The sequence below is a fragment of the Halichoerus grypus genome, chromosome 2 (assembly GCF_964656455.1).
Source record: "Halichoerus grypus chromosome 2, mHalGry1.hap1.1, whole genome shotgun sequence".
NCBI classification, from domain to species: Eukaryota; Metazoa; Chordata; class Mammalia; order Carnivora; family Phocidae; genus Halichoerus; species Halichoerus grypus.
The window spans coordinates 122,884,752-122,903,147 of NC_135713.1; the positions used below are offsets into that span (position 1 = coordinate 122,884,752).

At 36.1% G+C, this 18,396-nt stretch overlaps 1 protein-coding gene across 2 annotated transcripts in view; it reads right to left on the reverse strand.

Annotated features, from left to right (window-relative positions):
* Window positions 1–18,396, reverse strand: part of SMAD5 (SMAD family member 5) — a 55,236-nt gene that overhangs the window by 8,224 nt on the left and 28,616 nt on the right. For both annotated transcript variants that reach the window (XM_036114320.2, XM_036114322.2), the window contains 3 exons: window positions 17,888–18,139; window positions 13,513–13,632; window positions 879–1,100 (listed from right to left, as the gene is read on the reverse strand). In XM_036114320.2, coding sequence (XP_035970213.1) covers window positions 879–1,100; window positions 13,513–13,632; window positions 17,888–18,139 — 594 coding nt within the window. The remainder of the gene's footprint in view (window positions 1–878; window positions 1,101–13,512; window positions 13,633–17,887; window positions 18,140–18,396) is intronic.

Genomic DNA, 18,396 nt, shown 5'->3' on the forward strand with positions numbered 1-18,396 from the left:
CAACTTAATTTTGGCCATAGTATTTTGCTGAATCTCTTCTATAAGAAATCACATTACAATTACAATCGTACCTTTTGTAGGTACAAGTATAGTTTACCTTTTGTAGGTAAAAGGTATAAGTGTACCTTTGGTTCTAACTTGGACTAAGACTTTCCTCAAGTCCAAGAAGCAAAACAGAGCTAGTGGTAAAAACTCAACTTACAAGACAGGCAATACACTCTACCTGGGATAGGTTTCCTTCCTGACCATCTGATGCTTGAGACTCAGACATTTCACTGAGGTGGGAAAGTTCCTTGTTTGTTGTGGCAACTGTCTTGCGGGATGAAATATAAATAAAACCTAGTTATACCTGAATTTAAAAGGCAGGAGGGGTGGTGGTGAAGCCACCGGAGACTTGTTATCATTCAAACTGGACTTCTTATCTGTAACCCAGCTCCTCCAACATAACAGAAATTCTTACAAGGCACCTCAACTCAAAATACCATAATTAAAAAATTCTAATCCTTCACCAGCATTCATATATTCCAGAAATATTTGCCATGTACTTACTATGAGCCAGGCACTGTTCTAGCTGAAAATAATGCCGTGAACAAAGCAAATTTCTGTAAAGCTTATATTCCAGTCAAGAAGACACTCAAAAAATAAATATAGAAATAGTATGATTTCAGATCCTAAGTACTATGACGAAAAACTAAGCAGGATAAGGAAAAGAGGCCTGATTAGGTCTTGACTTAATACATTCTCTAGCATCTGCAACTTGAGGGCAGAGCCCACGCCTCAGGCTCGCGGTATACTCCAGCGCCTTGCACGACTCACGGTACACAGCGAGCACAACAAATGACTGATTTCAACTGAACGCAGGGAAATGACAAAATTACCTTTTCCGATATGTCGCCTAGTGTTTTCAATTGTTGAATTACGATTAACATTTGACAACAACCCCAAGCAGAATCTACTTTTGTTATTCGAAGGGTCTGTGAATCCATCTACTAACACGCTAGTAGAAGATGCATGAAAAGCCTCCCCAACACGATTGTTTAATTCATAGTAGACAATTGAACACCAATGTTTCGGCTCTTCATAGGCAACGGGCTGAACGTCTGTAAACAAACCAGACAGAAAAAAACGATTAATGAGTGAATTAGAAACCCCAGATTCTTTATGTTTCCTTTAAGCCAACACAAGCACTCTACGAAAATTATCTTCAGATATTTCACTTAAGTATCACTGTCCTCCCTGGCTTTGAGTCTGTTACCTTACAAAAAAAAAAAAAAAACAGTAATGTCTTGAATATGATGATTTTAAAACTTATCCAAATACAAATATAAGGATAGGCAGTATCACATTTATTTTTTATTTTTCTTTTAAATTTTTTATTATTGAAGTAGAGTTGACCCACAATACCATAATGGTTTCAGGTGTACAACACAGCGACTAGATAATCCTGTATATTACTCAGTGCTCACCACGATAAACGTAGTTGCCATCTGTCACCAAACAACACTATACAATATTATTATTATTCTCTATGCTGTACTTTTCATCTCCAAAACTTATTTAATGTGTAACTGGAATTTTGAATCTTTTAATCCTCTTCTCCTGTTTTGTACACCACCCCCCTCCAGCAACCACCAGTTTGTTCTCTGTATTTATGAGTCTGTTTCTGGTTTTTATTTGTTCATTTGCTTGGTTTTTTAGATTCCACATATGTGTGAAATCATATGGTATTTGTCTTTCTTTGTCTGACTTATTTCATTTAGCATAATACCCTCTAGGTCCATCCATCTTGTTGCAAAATGGCAAGATCTCATTCATTTTTATAGTTGAGTAATATTCCATTGTGTATATATCTCCTTTATTCACTTATATCTATTGATGGATACTTAGCTTACTCCCATATCTTGGCTATTGTAAATAATGCTACAACAAACACAGGGGTGCACATATCTTTTCAAATTAAGTGTTTTCGAAAAAAAAAAAAATTAGTGTTTTCACTTTCTCTGGGTAAATATCCAGTAGTGGAATTACTGGATAATATGGTATTTTCTATTTTTAATTTTCTTGGAAATCTGCATACTGTTTTCCACAGTGGCTGCACCAACATATACTACCACAAACAGTGCACAAGGATTCTCTTTTCTCCACATCCTTGTCAACACTTATTTGTCCTTCTGATACTAGCCGTTCAGACTGGTGTGAGGTGGCATCTCACTGTGATTTGATTTGCATTTCCCTGATGATTAGTGACGCTGAACATCTTTTCATATGTCAGTTGACTATCTGTAGGTCTTCTTCAGAAAAAGGCCTATTCAGATTCTCTGCCCATTTTTCTAACCCAATTTTTTGTTTGGTTTGGGTTTTTTTCTTGGTGTTGAGTTGTGTAAGTTCTTTTATTTATTTTGGATATTACCCCTTATCAGATATATCACTTATAAATATCTTCTTACATCCAGCAGACTGCTTTTTCCTTTTGTTGAAGGTTTCCTTAACTGTTACAAAGCTTTTTATTTTGTAGTCCTAATAGTTAACTTTTGTCTTTGTTTTCCTTGCCTGAGGAGACATATCCCATAAATATGTTGCTAAGGCTGATGTCCAAGTGATCACTGCCCTATGTTTTTCAAGAAGTTTTAAGGTTTCAGGTCTCACAATTAGGTCGTCTGAGTTTTTTTGGTGTGTGGTGTAAGAAAGTGGTCCAGTTTCATTTGTTCACAGGCAGCTGCCCAGTTTCCCCAACACCATTTACTGAAGAGACTGTCTTTTCCCCATTGTATATTCTTGCCTCCTGTGTCGCAGATTAACTGACCATATTAAGTGTGAGCTTATTTCTGGGCGCTCTATCTTGTTCAATTGATCTAAAGTTGATCCTACAACTTTACTGATTTCCTTTCTTAGTTCTAGTAGTTTTTTTGGTGGTCTTCAGGATTACACACACACACACACACACACACACACACCACGTAATTTGCAAATAATGATAGTTTTACTTCTTCCTTTCCAATATGGGTGCCTTTTATTTCTTTTTCTTGTCTGATTGCTGCAGTTAGGACTTCAGTACTATGTTGAATACAAGTAAGTGGCAAGAATGGCCATCCTTATCTTGTTCCTGATCTTTAAAGAAAAACTTTCAGCTTTTCACCATTGAGTATGATGTTAGTTGAGGGTTTGTCATATATATCGTCTTTACTATATTGAGGTATGTTTCCTCTAAATCCACTTTGTTGAGAGTTTTTATCATAAACAGATAATGATTTCTGTCAAATGCTTCTGCATCTACTGAGATTATTACCGTTTTTATCTTTCATGTTACTAATGTAAGATATCACACTGGTTGGTTTAGATACTAAACCACCCTCGCACCCGTGGAATAAATCTCACTTGATTGTGATGAATGATCCTTTTAACTTACTGTTCAATTTGGTTTGTTAATATTTTGTTTAGGATTTGTGCATCTAAGTTCATCAGGGATATTGGCCCATAGTTTTCTTTTTTGTGGTGTCTCGATCTGGTTTTGGTGTAAGGGAAAGGCTGGCCTTGTAGAATTAATCTGGAAGCTTCCCTTCCTCTTCTATTTTTGTAATAGTTTGAGAAAAATAGGTATTACCTCTTCTTTAAATGTTTGATAGAATTCACCTCTGAAGCCATCTGGCCTTAAGCTTTTGTTTGTTGGGGGAGTTTTTTGATTACTGATTCAATTTCATTACTAGTAATCAGTCTGTTCAGATTTTCTACTTCCTCCCGATTTAGTTTTGGAAACATTGTCCAATTTGTTGGCATACCATTCTTCATAGTAGTCTCTTATATTCCTTTTTATTTCTATGGTTTCAGCTGTTACTTCTCTCTTGTTTCTGATTTTATTTATTTGGGCCTTTTCTCTTTTTTTCTTGATGAGTCCAAGCGTTTGTCAATTTCGCTTATCTTTTTCAAAGAACCAGCTCTTGGTTTCAATGATCTTTTCTATTGCTTTTTAAGTCTCTATTTCATTTATTTTCACTCTGATCTTTATTATTTCCTTCCTTCTACTAACGCTGAGCTGTGTTTATTCTTCTTTTACTAGATCCTTTAGGAGTAAGGTTAGATTGTTTCAGTTTTTTCTTGTTTCTTGAAGTAGGCCTGCACCACTATAAACTTCCCTCTTAGAACTGTTTTTGCTGTGTCCCAAAGTTTTTCAAGAGGTGTGTTTTAATATTTTAAATTGTTTTTCTAGCACAGTCTAATCAAGGTTTAAATTTGTAAAACAAGCCTCTGTATCAGCAACCTGAAAGACTTAACTATACCAGCATTTGTAAAATTATTCTAAGCAAAAATATGAACTAAAAAACCAAGTGAGACTCTCAGCAAGCTAGGAATAGAGGGTAACTCCTACAATTTGATAAAGAACATTTACAGGAAACTTATACCTAACTTCATACTTAATGGTGAGGAACTAGAAGATTTCCTGCCAAGATCAGTAACAAGTTAAGTATGTTCTCACCATTCCTTTTCCAACACTGTACTAGAAGTCCTAGCTAATACAGTTAAGAGAAAGTAATAGAAGGTATACAAATTGGAAAGGAAGAAATACAATCGTCTTTGTTCACAAATGACATGGCTGTCTACATAAAAAACCTGAAAAAAATGACAAAAAAAAACTCCTGGAACTAATTAAGCTATTACAGCAAGGTTGCAAGATGCAAGGTTAATATACAAAGTCAATCACTTTGCTATATACCAGCAATGACCATGTGAAATTTGAAATTAAAAATTCATGACCACTTATATTAGCATTCAAAAGAAGAAAAACGTAAAAATCAAAATAGGTAGTATATGATCTATATGAAGAAACTATAAAGCCCTAAAGAGAGACGTCAAAAAGGAACTAAATAAATGCAGAGAGAGCCCATGTTCATGGAAAGGAAGCCTTAATACTGCCAAGAAATCAGTTCTTCCCAACGTGATCTATAGATATCAATGCAATCCCAATCAAAATCCCAGCAAATCATTTTGTGGATATCAACAAACTGATTCTAAAGTTTATTTGGGGCAGCAAAAGACCCAGAGCACCCAACACAATACTGAAGAAGAACAAAATGAGAAGACTGACACTATTCAACTTACCATAAAGCTACAGTTATCAAGACAGTATGGTACTGGCAAAAAGAACAGACAAACAGATCAAAGGAACAGAAGAGAGAGCCCAGAAAAAGAACCATATAAATACAGTTAACCGATTTCTGATGAAGGAACAAAGGCAATAATGGAGAAAAGATAGTCTTTTCAACAAATACTACAAGAACAACCACATGCAAAAAAATTAATCTACACACAGACGTCCCACCCTTCACAAAAATTACCTCAAAGTCAATCAAAGACCTAAATGTACAACACAAAACTGTAAGAGGTTCTAGAAGATAACACAGCAGAAAATCTAGATGACCCATGAATATGGTAATGACTTTCTAGATACAACATCAAGGCATGAACCATGAAAGAACTGATAAGCCAGACTTTATTAAAAATTCAAAGCTTCTGCTCTGCAAAAGACACTATCAACAGAATAACAAGACAAGCCACAGCCTGGGAAAAAATATGTACAAAAGACATACCTGGTAAAGGACTATTATCCAAAATATACAAAGAACTCTTAAAATTCAACAAGAAAATAAGTAACCCAATTTAAAAAATGGGTCAAAGACATAACCAGCCACCTCATCAAAGAGGATATATACATAACAAATAAGCATATAAAAACATGTTCCAAATCATGTGTCATCAGTAAATGCAAATTAAGATAGCAATAAAATACCACTATACACCCATAAGAATGGCCAAAATCCAAAAGCGTGACAACACCAAAAGTTGGTGAGGATGTGCAACAATAGGAATTCTCATTCACTGCTAGTGGGAATATAAAATGGTACAGCCACTTTGGAAGACAGTTTGGTGGTTTCTTACAAAACTTAACATACTCTTACCATATTATCCACAAACATGCTCCTCAGTATTTACATAAAGGAGCTAAAAACTTATGTCCACACAAAAACCTACACACAGATGTTTATAAGCTGCTTTACCCATGACTGCCAAAACTTGAAAGCAACCAAGATGTCCTTTTGCAGGTGAATGGATAAACTGTGATAATTTCCAGTTGATGGAATAATTCAGCTCTACAAAGAAATGAGCTATCAAGGCACGAAAAGGGATGAGGGAACTTAAATGAATGTTACTAAGTGAAAGAAACCAATCTGACAAGGCTACATACTGTATGATTCTAACTAGATGCCATTCTGGAAAAGGCAAAACTATGGAGACAGTAAAAATATCAGTGGTTGCAGGTCAGAAGGAGTGAGGAATGAACAGGCAGAGCACAGAGGATTTTTAGGGCAGTGAAACTATTCTGTATACTGTAGATATACTTCTGTATACTACCAGTACTAGAGTGGTACATACCTGTCATTATTCATTTGTTACAAACCACAAAACATACAACACCAAAAATGAAACCTAATGTAAACCATTGATTTGGGGTGATAATGATACGTCAAGATAGGTAAGACTAATAAATGTACCAGTGTAGGGTTTTGGTAGCTGGGTGCATGTGTGGAGGCAGGGGTGTGTGGGAACTCTCTGTAGTTTCCACTCTTATTTGCTGTGAACCTAAAACTCATATGAAAAATAGAGTCTGTTTAAAAAAAAAAAAAAAACTAAAAGAAAAGGAAAAAAAACACAACTAAGTGAGCATGAACTCTGGGTAAAAGGTGGTATACATTCTAATGTTAAATGCCAGAAGTGCCTATGGAAAAAGATACATACACAAAATAAATGACCAGCCAAACTCTTATTACTGTAAAACTGAACAATTCATAATGGATGTAATGGATGGGAAGGACACATGTCAATTTTTCACCCAGTGCTGGTAGATTATCTTTCTTGGGGCTGAAATCAGAAAGAAAAGTCAGGAACCCTCAAATTTCCTTTCAAAAAAGGCAGAAATTAAAAATGTCCAAAAAACCCTCAAGAGTGGCTATGTGGCCTAGGTGGGCAGTACAAAATAACTGGTTAACTTTTAAGACTCAGTTTTGATTATTCAATTGCAAAGAATTCAGATAAGGAGGAACAGGAAAAAATAAACCAATGTGGACCCATAAAGAGAAGTCCTAAGGGCTCAGAATATAAAGACGTTTATATAAAAAGATGGAACAGGGAGGGGCCCACAACCAAAGACATATACAAATGAGTTGCAAGCAGTTATAAGAATAGTGTCAGGAAAGCTAGAGCCAAAAATGAGCAGAAGCTTGTCAAGAAAAAATTGCTAAGCAAAACTAAAAAGACAATTTTGGTTCAGAGAAAAGAAGAAAAAGAAGGGCTCTGCCTCTACTCAAGGCGAAGGACATACTGTCAACCGGCAATTCAAGGCGCTGCAGGTTAACTCTAATGTCCCTTCTGTCACCTGTCAAAATAAAACAGAAAAAACACAAAATAGGATTGAAACTAGAGGAAACTTTAGTGAAAAGAGACCTCAACGAGAGCAAGAAGACTTGAGTGCCAAGTCCCCCTAAAGGGACTTAGCTGTTTGGCTGCGACAAATGATAGTACAAGGAGTACCTAACAGACAACACCTCGAAGCTGCACTCTGATCTCTAGACAGCCAGGACAAAGACGGGAAGGAAGATGACAAGGGAGGTAAATCCAGTCCAAAGGTTCAGAAGAAGAATGAGAATACCATTTACTGGTTGTCCCCTGATGCAGTATGCTATGGCCATTACACATAGTGTCTAATCCAATCAACAACCAATAATCCCTGTGTAAATATTCTGTTTAAAGTACAAATGGGGAAAAAGAAGCGGGGAGAGTTTAAATGCTACCTGAGGCTGCAAAGCGAGTAAGGAGAGGTCCAGAGGTCCACAGACATTTTGCTCTACATGAAGGTAGATTCTATAAATTACAAGAAAATTAGTATGATAACAGTCCTAGATAAATTCTAGACCTTGAAAAAGCAAAGATAGTATTCACACATTAACAAGACGACTAGGGAAGGCTGAAATTTAACTGTTCTTAGAAATGCGGGGCTCCCGGGAAAACAAAGTGTGACATGTACTCACTCCTTCAGTATCATCACAAACACATACAAAGCACACAAAAACATCATTCTTTTAAGAAATGTATAAAATGGCAGTACCTTACTTCTCCTAAACTTGTTACAAACTAAGAAGATTAAAGTCTCAAAACAAAGTGACTTTAGGGGCATCTGGGTGGCTCAGTCAGTTAAGCGTCTGCCTTCCATGATCTTGGGGTCCTGGAATCAATCAGCCCCACATCTGGCTCCCTGCTGAGCAGGGAGTCTGCTTCTCCCTCTCCCTCTGCCCCTCCCCCCACACTCATGCTTTCTCTCTCTCAAATAAATAAAATCTTAAACCAACAAAGTGACTTTAGAACAACAATGAGATACCACTTCACATCCATTAGGATGGCTATTATATTAAAAAAAAAAAAAAAAAGCAAAACGGAAATTAACAAGTATTGGCAAGAATGTACAGAAATCGGAACTCTAAAGCACTGCTAGCATTAATGTGTAAATGGTATAGCTGCTGTGGAAAACAGTTTGGCAGTTTCTCAAGAAGTTAAACAGAATTACCATAAAATCCAGCAATTCTACTTCCAGGCATGGGATACCAAATGATTTAAAAAAGCAGAGTCCGACAAATACCTGTACAACAATGTTCACGGTGGCATTATTCACTATTCTACCAAAAGGTAGAAACAACCTAAATGTCCATCAACTGATAAAAGGGTTAACAAAATGTGGTATATGCATACGAGAGAACCCATTCAGTCTTGGAAAGAAATGAAACTCTGATACATGCTATAACATGAATAAACCTTGAAAAGATTAAGCTAAGTGAAAAAATCCAGTCACAAAAGGACAAATAGTATATGATTCCACTTAGATAGGCAAATTCATAGAGACAGAAAGTAGAATGGTGGTTACCAAGGGGCTACGGGAAGGGGGGTTACTGTTTAATGGGTACAGAGTTCCATCTGCGATGATGAAAAGTTCTGGAAATGGACAGTGGTGATGGTTGCATGACACTGTGGATGTACTTAATGATATTGACTTGTTCACTTGTTCACTTTACCAGTAACAAGTTGGGGATATCCCAACTTGCAATCTCACACTCTCAACAATAAAACAATTAGAAAATAAGCAAGGATACAGAAGACTTGAACAACACTATCAACCAACCTGATCTAACTAAAATCCACAGAACTTATGACACCCTACAGTATCAAAATATACAGGTTTTGTTTTGTTTTTTTCAAATGCACATGGAATAGTCTCTATAAAATAGACCACTGCTGTGCCAGGGGTTGTCAAACCTTTCCTGTCCACCATATAAAAATGATTAAATACCATGACCAAGTGGGATGCAAATATTTTAGGTTTTGCAAGCCACATACTATCTTTGTCACATATTCTTCTTTAACAACTCTTTAATAATCTAAAAACCATTCTTAGATCACAGGCTATACAAAAACATGCATAAAACAATTCTCAATAAATTTTAAAAAGAACTGGGATCATGCAAAATATGTTCAATGCTTTGTAATCCCACAATGGAATTAGATTAGGAATCAACAGAAAAAACTGGGGAAATCCCAAAATATGCGGAAATTGATTAACGTGTTACTAAATAATCCAAGGGTCAAAGGAAGACATCACAAGGGAAATTTAAAAATATTTTGAACTAAGTAAGTATGAAAACAAAACATACCAAAATTATGGGATGCAACTAAAGGAATGGTCTTGAACTCCTACGCTAAAAAAAAAGAAATAACTGAAACCAGTAAGATTTCACCTTAAGAAACTATAAAAAGAAAGCAAACTAAACGTAGAGTAAGCAGAATAAAGAAAATAATAGCAAATGGATTTGGAAATCAATGAAAAAGAGAAAAACTGGTTCTTTCAAAAGATCAACAAAATTAACAATCCTTTAGCTAAACCAACCAAGACACAAAATACCAAAACCGGGAAGGAAGACATCACCACTAACCCCTACAGAAATTAGAAATATTATAAAATATACTATGAAAAACTTTATATGTCAACAAATTAGACAATTTAGACAAAATGGACAAACTCCTAACAAGACACAAATTACCAAAGCTGACTCAAGAAAAAAACAGAGACTCTGAATAGACCGATCCAACTTAGGAAATTGAATCAGTAATTAAAAATCTCCCGACAGTGAAAAGTCCAAGCCCAAATGCCTTCACTGGTAAATTCTATCAAATATTTTAAGAAGAAATAATACAAATAAGCTCTTCCAAAAATAGGAGGGAACACTTCCCAACTCACTCCATGAGGTCATTATTACCCTGATACCAATGCTAAATAAAGCCATCACAACAAAACTACATACCACTATCCCTTCCTCACGTATATACAAGCAAAAATATTCAACAAAATATCAGTAAATCTAATCTAGAAATATAGTAAAAAGAATTATGTACCAAGGCCATGTGGGAATACCCCAGGAATAAAAGCCTGGTTTCACATCAGAAAATAAGTTCATGATATACCTTATTAACTAGAAAAAAGAAAAAAATCTCTTCTGATCATCTCAACAGATACAGAAAAAGCTTCTGACAAAATCCAACATCCATTCATGGTAAAAATTCTCAGCAAACTAGGAATAGAACTAATATTTTATGGCTAGACCCTCCAGAACAATGGTGAACAGAAGTAGTGAGAGCAGGCATCCTTCTCTTGTTCCCAATTGTAGGAGAAAAGTAATTCAGTCTTTTACCATTAAGGATGCTGATAGCTATAGGTTTTTCATACATGCCCTCTAATAATGAGAGAGAGAGAAAAAAATTAAAGGCATCCAGATTGGATAGTGAAAAAAAATGCTGTTTGTTATTTACATGTTCTTGTATTTAGAAGACCCTAAGGAATCCAGATAAACGTGCCCACACAAAAAAGCCCTACTAGAATTAGTAAATGAATTCAGCAAGGTTGCAGGTTACAAGATTAATATATGAAAATCAATTGCATTTCAATCTATTTAATTAAGAAGAAACCAAATTCCATTCACTTAGGAATAGCAAAGTAAAACAATTTATATTGAATACTGGAAGATCTAAATAAATGGAAAGACATACCACACCTGTGCACTGGAAGATGGCAAACCTCCCCCACTGATTTAGAGATTCAACGTGATCTCTATCAAAATCCAAGGAGGGGATTTTGGGGAGGCAGAAATTAACAAACCGATACTAAAATGATATGCAAATGCAAAGAATGCAGAAGTGCTAAACAACTGTGAAAAAGAACAAAGTTGGAGGAATAACACTTCTCGTTTTCAAAACTTACTATGAAGCTTTAGTAAGTATCTTAAGACTATGAAGTACCAGACATACAAATCAATGAACAAATTGAGAGTCCTGTAATAAACTCTTATATTTATTCCATTGATTTCTGAAAAACATGCCAAGGCAATTCAATGGAGAAATGGTAGATACTCTTTTCAACAAAATAGTGCTAGAACCAAATGGATGTCTACGTACACAAAGACCAATTTAGATCTTTACCATACAGAAAGCTTAACTCAAAATAAATCACAGACCTAAATGTAAAAGCTAAGGCTACAGAATTTCTAGAAGACAAAACAGAAAACTTTCATGACTTCGGGATAGACAAAGATTTCTCAGATCCAACACCAAAAACATAAACAAGGGGAAGTAAAAAGTGATAAACAAGACTCAGTCAAAATTAAAAACTTTCAGCTCTTTCTGTCATCTTGCAGCCTGTAGAGGCCTGCTGGGAACAGGACTCCTAAAATGACAAATATGTCTGGAAGGCTGTGGTCCAGGGCCATTTTTGCTGGCTCTAAGGGAGGTCTCCAGAATTAGAGGGAGCAGCACACAGCTCTTCTTAAAATTGAAGGTGTTTATGCTCGAAATGAAATTGAACTCTTATCTAGACAAGAGATGGGCTTCTGTGTACAAAGCAAAGAACAATACAGTAACTCCTGGTGGCACACTGTACAAAACCAGAGTAATCTGGGGGAAAAGTAACTCGTGCTCATGGAAACAGTAGCATGGTTTGTGCCAAATTCCCCCAAGCAACCTTCCTGTTAAGCCATCTGTAACAGAATCTGCGATATTGTACCCCTCAAGGATTTCAACTTACTGAAGAGAAAATAAAAGTGTACAAAAAAAAAATGAAAACTTCTGTGCTTCAAAAGACATTAAGAAAATGCAACAACAATCCAGACTGAGAGAAAATATCTGCAAATCACACATCTAATAAAGGACTTCTACCCAGAATATATAAAGAACTCTTACAACTCAATAGTAAAACAACCCAATTAAAAATGGGCAAAAGATTTAAATATTTCATGAAAAAAGATATATGAAGAGCTAGTAAGTACATGAAAAATGCTCAACAACATTACTCATTATGGAAATGGTGGAAAATTAAATGCAAATTAAATGGAAATGCAAATTAAAACCACAATAAGACACTACCTCATACCCACTACAATGGGTACATTCAAAGAGCCTGACAATAACAAGTATCGAGAGCATGTGGAGACAGGGCGCCTGGTGGCTCAGTCGATTAAGTGTCTGCCTTCAGCTCAGGTCATGATTCCAGGGTCCTAGAGTGGAGCACCTCATTGGGCTCCCTAAGCAGGGAGCCCACTTCTCCCTCTCCCTCTGCTGCTTCCCCTGCTTGTGTGTACTCTCTCTCTCTCTCTTTCTCTCTCAAATAAAATCTTTAAAAAATAAATAAATAAATAAGAGCCATGTGGAGAAACTGGAACCCTCATATGTTAGTGGTAAGAATATAAAACAACACTGCTACTTTGGAGAAATTTGGCAGTTTTTCTTAAATAGTTAAATTCACCATATTGCCTCAGAAATTCCATTCTTAGGTATTTACCCAAGAAAAATAAAAACAAAACTCACACAAAGAGTTATATGCAAATGTTCCTAACAGTAGTGGTCATACTAGCCAAAAACTAGAAATAATTCAAATGTCCACCAACTGGTGAATGGCTAAAAAAATGTGGTACATCCATACAATGGACAACTGTTCAGCAATAAAAAGGAAAAAACTACTGATACATGTTTCAACATGAAAGAACCTTGAAAACATTACGCTAAGTGAAAGAAGCCAGATGCAAAAGACTACACATTATGAGATTCTACTTACATGAAATGTTTAGAAAAGGTGAATCTATATATACAGACAAGAGATTAGAGGGTCTCTGGAGCCGAGGACAGGAGCAAGGACAGACTGCAAATACACACAGGGTATCTTTTTAAAAGGATTATGAAAGTGTTCTAAAACTAGATTGTGGTGATGGTGCAAAACTTTATACATTTACTAAAAATCATTGAATCATACACTTGTAATGGATAAATGTTATGGTTTATAAATTATACTTCAATAAAGTTGATTTTAAAGAGTGGTAAGAAGTTAAACACAAAATAGCAGCAACAACAAATTATGATGAGAATTTCTCTTACCTCTGCTGGATATACTGGGCATAATCTGAGGAATCATATTATTGCTTGTATCCATTGGCTGGGAATTATCTTGACCCATTTGATCATCTGGTGGCATATAGGCAGGAGGAGGAGTATCAGCTAAGAAGAAGAAAATGAGACAAGTTAAAGTCCCAAAAGAATAGTTAATATCTTCATCCTGCTTAAGTGTATTCTAAAAGCATTAAAAAGGTCCTAAGATTACCAGCAGGGTTTGTCACTGAACATTACAGACAAAGAAAAATGTAGGATGCTGCCTGAGACAAGAGAAAAGTAGAAAAGACAGCATACCCATTAGTTACTGAAAACCTGCTAAAGGTCTGCATGTATTCGGTCCAAAGCAGGATAGTAAGATCAGTGCTAAAATTCACTAAAATAGAATTCAAGGTCAAGAATTTTATCTTTATGTACTTAGAATCATATGCTGGGAGAAACTTCAACAACTACAAACCAATCTGAAGGACACAGATTATCCTAGTTTGAGTATATCTCTACAGAGACACTTTTAAATTATCAAGATCATCACACACTGTATGTTGTTAATTAACATCAGAAATTAAAACTATACTCCTACAAAATGTACCAACATGAACAGCAGCTAGACATCTAATTCTTTTCAACATCCTAAAATGGCTGTCATGCCCTACTAAATGATTAGGTAATTCTTAGGAAATTTGAATGTGAACTAGAAAATCTTTTGAGTTCCAGCACTCCTAGTTAAAAATCTTCGCAAAAGCTACAGCTGTATTTCTTTGTCTCAGTAATTATAAATACTGAATATAATAGTCTTTCACTCCAAGGCTTGTACAAGATACACTGTGACACAGAACTGTAATCAGACTGAATCTAGGGTAAAGTATGAAAATTAGTTTTGGAACAAATACCTAACAGCAAGTTAAACAGTTGATACTTAATTCTTCTTGAAAAAATAAAAAAACACATCAACTGATGCAGTAAAGAAACCAGACACAATATACTTACATATGACTCCACCTACAACAGTAGGCATTCAAATATTTCTTGACAAACTGACATAATGATGCATCCATGTATGACATGCCATTAATGAAATCTGGGCACTTTATAAAATCTACTTATGAACTTTCTCCAGGCAAACCAGTTCATCAGTTACCTAATTAAAGATAACTGGGGTGCCTTTTAACTTTCCAGTCTATAATGATGTGACAAGCAGTAAAGTTTTAAAAAAGCACAGACTTTAGAGTCAGAGAAACCTAGGTCGGAAACCTGAGGCAAGGTCCTTAAGCCCTTGAAGCGAGTATCAATTTCTTCCTCCACCTCTATAATCAGAGCACTATCTAGCTCACATGGTTGTTCTGAAGATTAAATTTAATGCAGTATCTTTCATCACAGTACCAGTTATACAAAAGGCACTTAATAAATGGTACTCTGTATTATAAATTATATGAAAATATTTAAGTCAAATACGGCTGCTTCTTTTTTTAATGCCTGGAAATACATAATTTAATTGTTTGGGCCAATAAATGATCGAATGATACCTAAATACACTTCCAGTTTTTCAGATTATGTACTCCATGTCATAGTCATCAAACACGTAGTCTTTTTCTGGCTTCAGGTTTTTGATAACCTATTAGAACACTCTGCCTTTCACGCATATAGGACTCCCTATGAAACCTTTCACGTTAGCACCATTTGGCTTCACTCTCAAGTTGCAGTGGCAGCCACTTTACATAGCTAGTTGTAAACGTATGTATGTATTTCTGTAAGTTTACCCATTCATTTCACAAATATTTCTTGAGGGTCTACTGTATACCAGGCTCTGATACAGGGACTGGGGATGTAGCAGTAAAAAAAAAGAGGCTAAAATTCCCTTTTTCATGGAGTTTATAGTCAAGATAGGGAGAGGAGGAAAGGAAAGAATATAAATACAAACAATCTGTTGGGACTATAATATAGGCTATCAAGAAAAAATCAAGCAGTGAGAGAAAGAAGATAGGATGAAAGGAGAAAGTGAATTTTTTTTCATTAATTCTTAAAGGATCATCTCTCCAAAACTGTTTGCTTTTTTCACAACATTCAATTAATTTCAATCAAAAAAAAAGAAAAAAAAACAGTTCATCCATTTCTCTTACTCCTTGCCTCTGGAACTACTAACCTGTTCTCATCATCTATGATCTGGGTTTTCTGTTTTTTGTTTTTGTTTTTGTTTTTGTTTTAGATTTCACATTTAAGAAAAATCCTCTCTTTCCCTGGCTTATATTACTTCATTTAGCTTAATACCCTCAAGGTCCAGCCATGTTGTCATAAATGACAAGATTTCATTCTTTTTTATGGCGGAATATGCCACAATTTCTTTATCCATTCATCCATCGATGGACTAAACTTAGGTTGCTTCTGTGTCCTATTATAAATCATGCTGCAATGAACCTGGGACTGCATATGTTTTCAAGTTAAGTGTTTTTTCTTCAGATAACTACCAAAAAATGGAATTCCTGGATTACATGGCACTTTTATTTTTAATTTTTTGAGGAAACTCCATACTGGTTTTTTTTTTTTTAATTTAAATTCAATTATTCAACATATATTATTGGTTCCAGAGGGAGACATCAGTGATTCATCAGCCTTATAGAATACCCAGCGCTCATTTACATCACGTGCCCTCCTTAATGTCCATCAGCCAGTTACCCCCATCCCCCCAACCCCCTCCCCACTGTTCAGTTTGGGAAACTCCATACTGTTTTTCACAGTGGCTGTACCAATCTGCATTCCCACCAACCGCATGAGGATTTCCTTTTCTCCACATTGCCAACACTTGTTATTTCTAGTCTTTCCGATAATAGCTACTCTAACAGGTATAAGGTGACAGATAACTCATTGTGGTTTCAATTTGTATTTCCCTGATGATTAATGATGGAGAGCACCTTTTCATGTACCTGTTGGTCATGTGTATGTATGTCCTCTTGGGAAGAAGGCCTATTCAGGTCTTCTGCCCATTTTTTTTTTAAGATTTTATTTATTTATTTGACAGAGAGAGACACAGGGAGAGAGGGAACACAAGCAGGGGGAGTGAGAGAGGGAGAAGCAGGCTTCCCATGGAGCAGGGAGCCCGATGTGGGGCTCGATCCCAGGACCCTGGGATCATGACCTGAGCCGAAGGCAGAAGCTTAACGACTGAGCCACCCAGGCACCCCCTCTGCCCACTTTTTAATTGGAATGTTTGTTTTTGATATTGAGCTGTATGAGTTCTTTATGTATTTTGCATATTACCCCCTCATCAGATATATGATTTTCAAATATTTTCTCCCATTCAGTAGGTTGCCTTTTCATTTTATTAATGGTTTCCTTTGCTGTGCAGAATTTTTTTTGTTTGACGTAGTCAAACGTGTTTATTTTTTGCTTCTTTTGCTTTTGGGGTCAATCCAAAAAATCAACGCCAAGACCAATGTCAAGGAGCTGTGTGCCTGTTTTCTTCTAGGAGCTTTATGGCTTTAGGTCTTATGTTCAAGTCTTTAATCCCTTTTGACTTAATTTTTGTCTATGGTGTCAGATAGTGGTCCAGCTTCATTCTTTTGCATGTGGTTGTCCAATTTTCCCAACATCATTTATTGACGAGACTCTCCTTTCCCCATTGTATATTCTTAGCTCCTTTGTCATAAATTAACTGTCCATCTAAGTGTGGGTTTATTTCTGGGCTCTCTCTTCTGCTCCACTGATCTATAGGTCTGTTTTGTTTTTTTTTTTCAAAGATTTTATTTATTTGACAGAGAGAGACACTGCGAGAGAGGGAACACAAGCAGGGGGAGTGGGAGAGGGAGAGAAGCAGGCTTCCTGCCTAGCAGGGAACCTGATGTGGGGCTCGATCCCAGGACTCTGAGATCATGACCTGAGCTGAAGGCAGATGCTTAGCGACTAAGCCACCCAGGCGCCCTTATAGGTCTGTTTTAATGCCAATCCCACACTGTTTTAACTATGGTATCTTTCAAACTGTAAGTTAATTATACTTCAATTTTTAAAAATTTGTTTAAAAAATTACTACAAGCTTTGTAATATAGTTTGAAATCAGGCAGTGTGATGCTTCCAGCTTGATTCTTCTTTCTCAAGATTGCTTTGGCTATTCTTGGGTCTTTTATGGTTGTTTACAAATTTTAGGATTGTTTTTTCTATTGCTGTGGAAAATACAGCTACTTTCATTTTTAAAAAACATATGGTACACGGCAAAATACAATCCAAAACTCTTCTGGAAATCAAATAATTACCAAAGAACACAGAGTCAAAAATAGCTACCTCTTAGCATTTAACAATTCACCCAGAGGGCCAGCAGTATAACAACTGCTGATTCTCAAGGGTCATTTCTTTAATCAATAAAATAAATTCTTACCTGGGAGCTGAAATGGACTTCCTGGTCCAGAACTTGCTGGGGAATTGGGATATGTGCTGCTAGCAGGGGAAGGGGGATAAGGGCTATTTGGAGATAAGGGAAAAGGAGTGTTGTTGGGCTGGTGGAAAGAATCTGGAAACGTTGCATTTTGTGGCATGTGTGGCTCGTTGTGGCTCAGGTTTCTAAACTGAACCAAAAGGCTGTGTTGTGGATTGAATTCATTGTGACGAGGCACTAATACTGGAGGTAAGACTGAAAGACAAAAATCAAAAGTCATCTGTCAGCAAAGACTAAAGCAAATATCCCATACATATTAAAGGGTAGACAGAAAGGATTCAGTAAAAACAATTTACTTTCAGGAAGGGCGGCTTTGTAGAACCTTGAATGTATATTTACATAATAACTAAACCAAAAGCACTCTAAGGATTTAGGCCTGTATAAAGAGCTCTGGAAAACAGAAAATCCGGAAAAGATACCACTCCTGTTCTGTAGGAGAGAAGGCATATTTA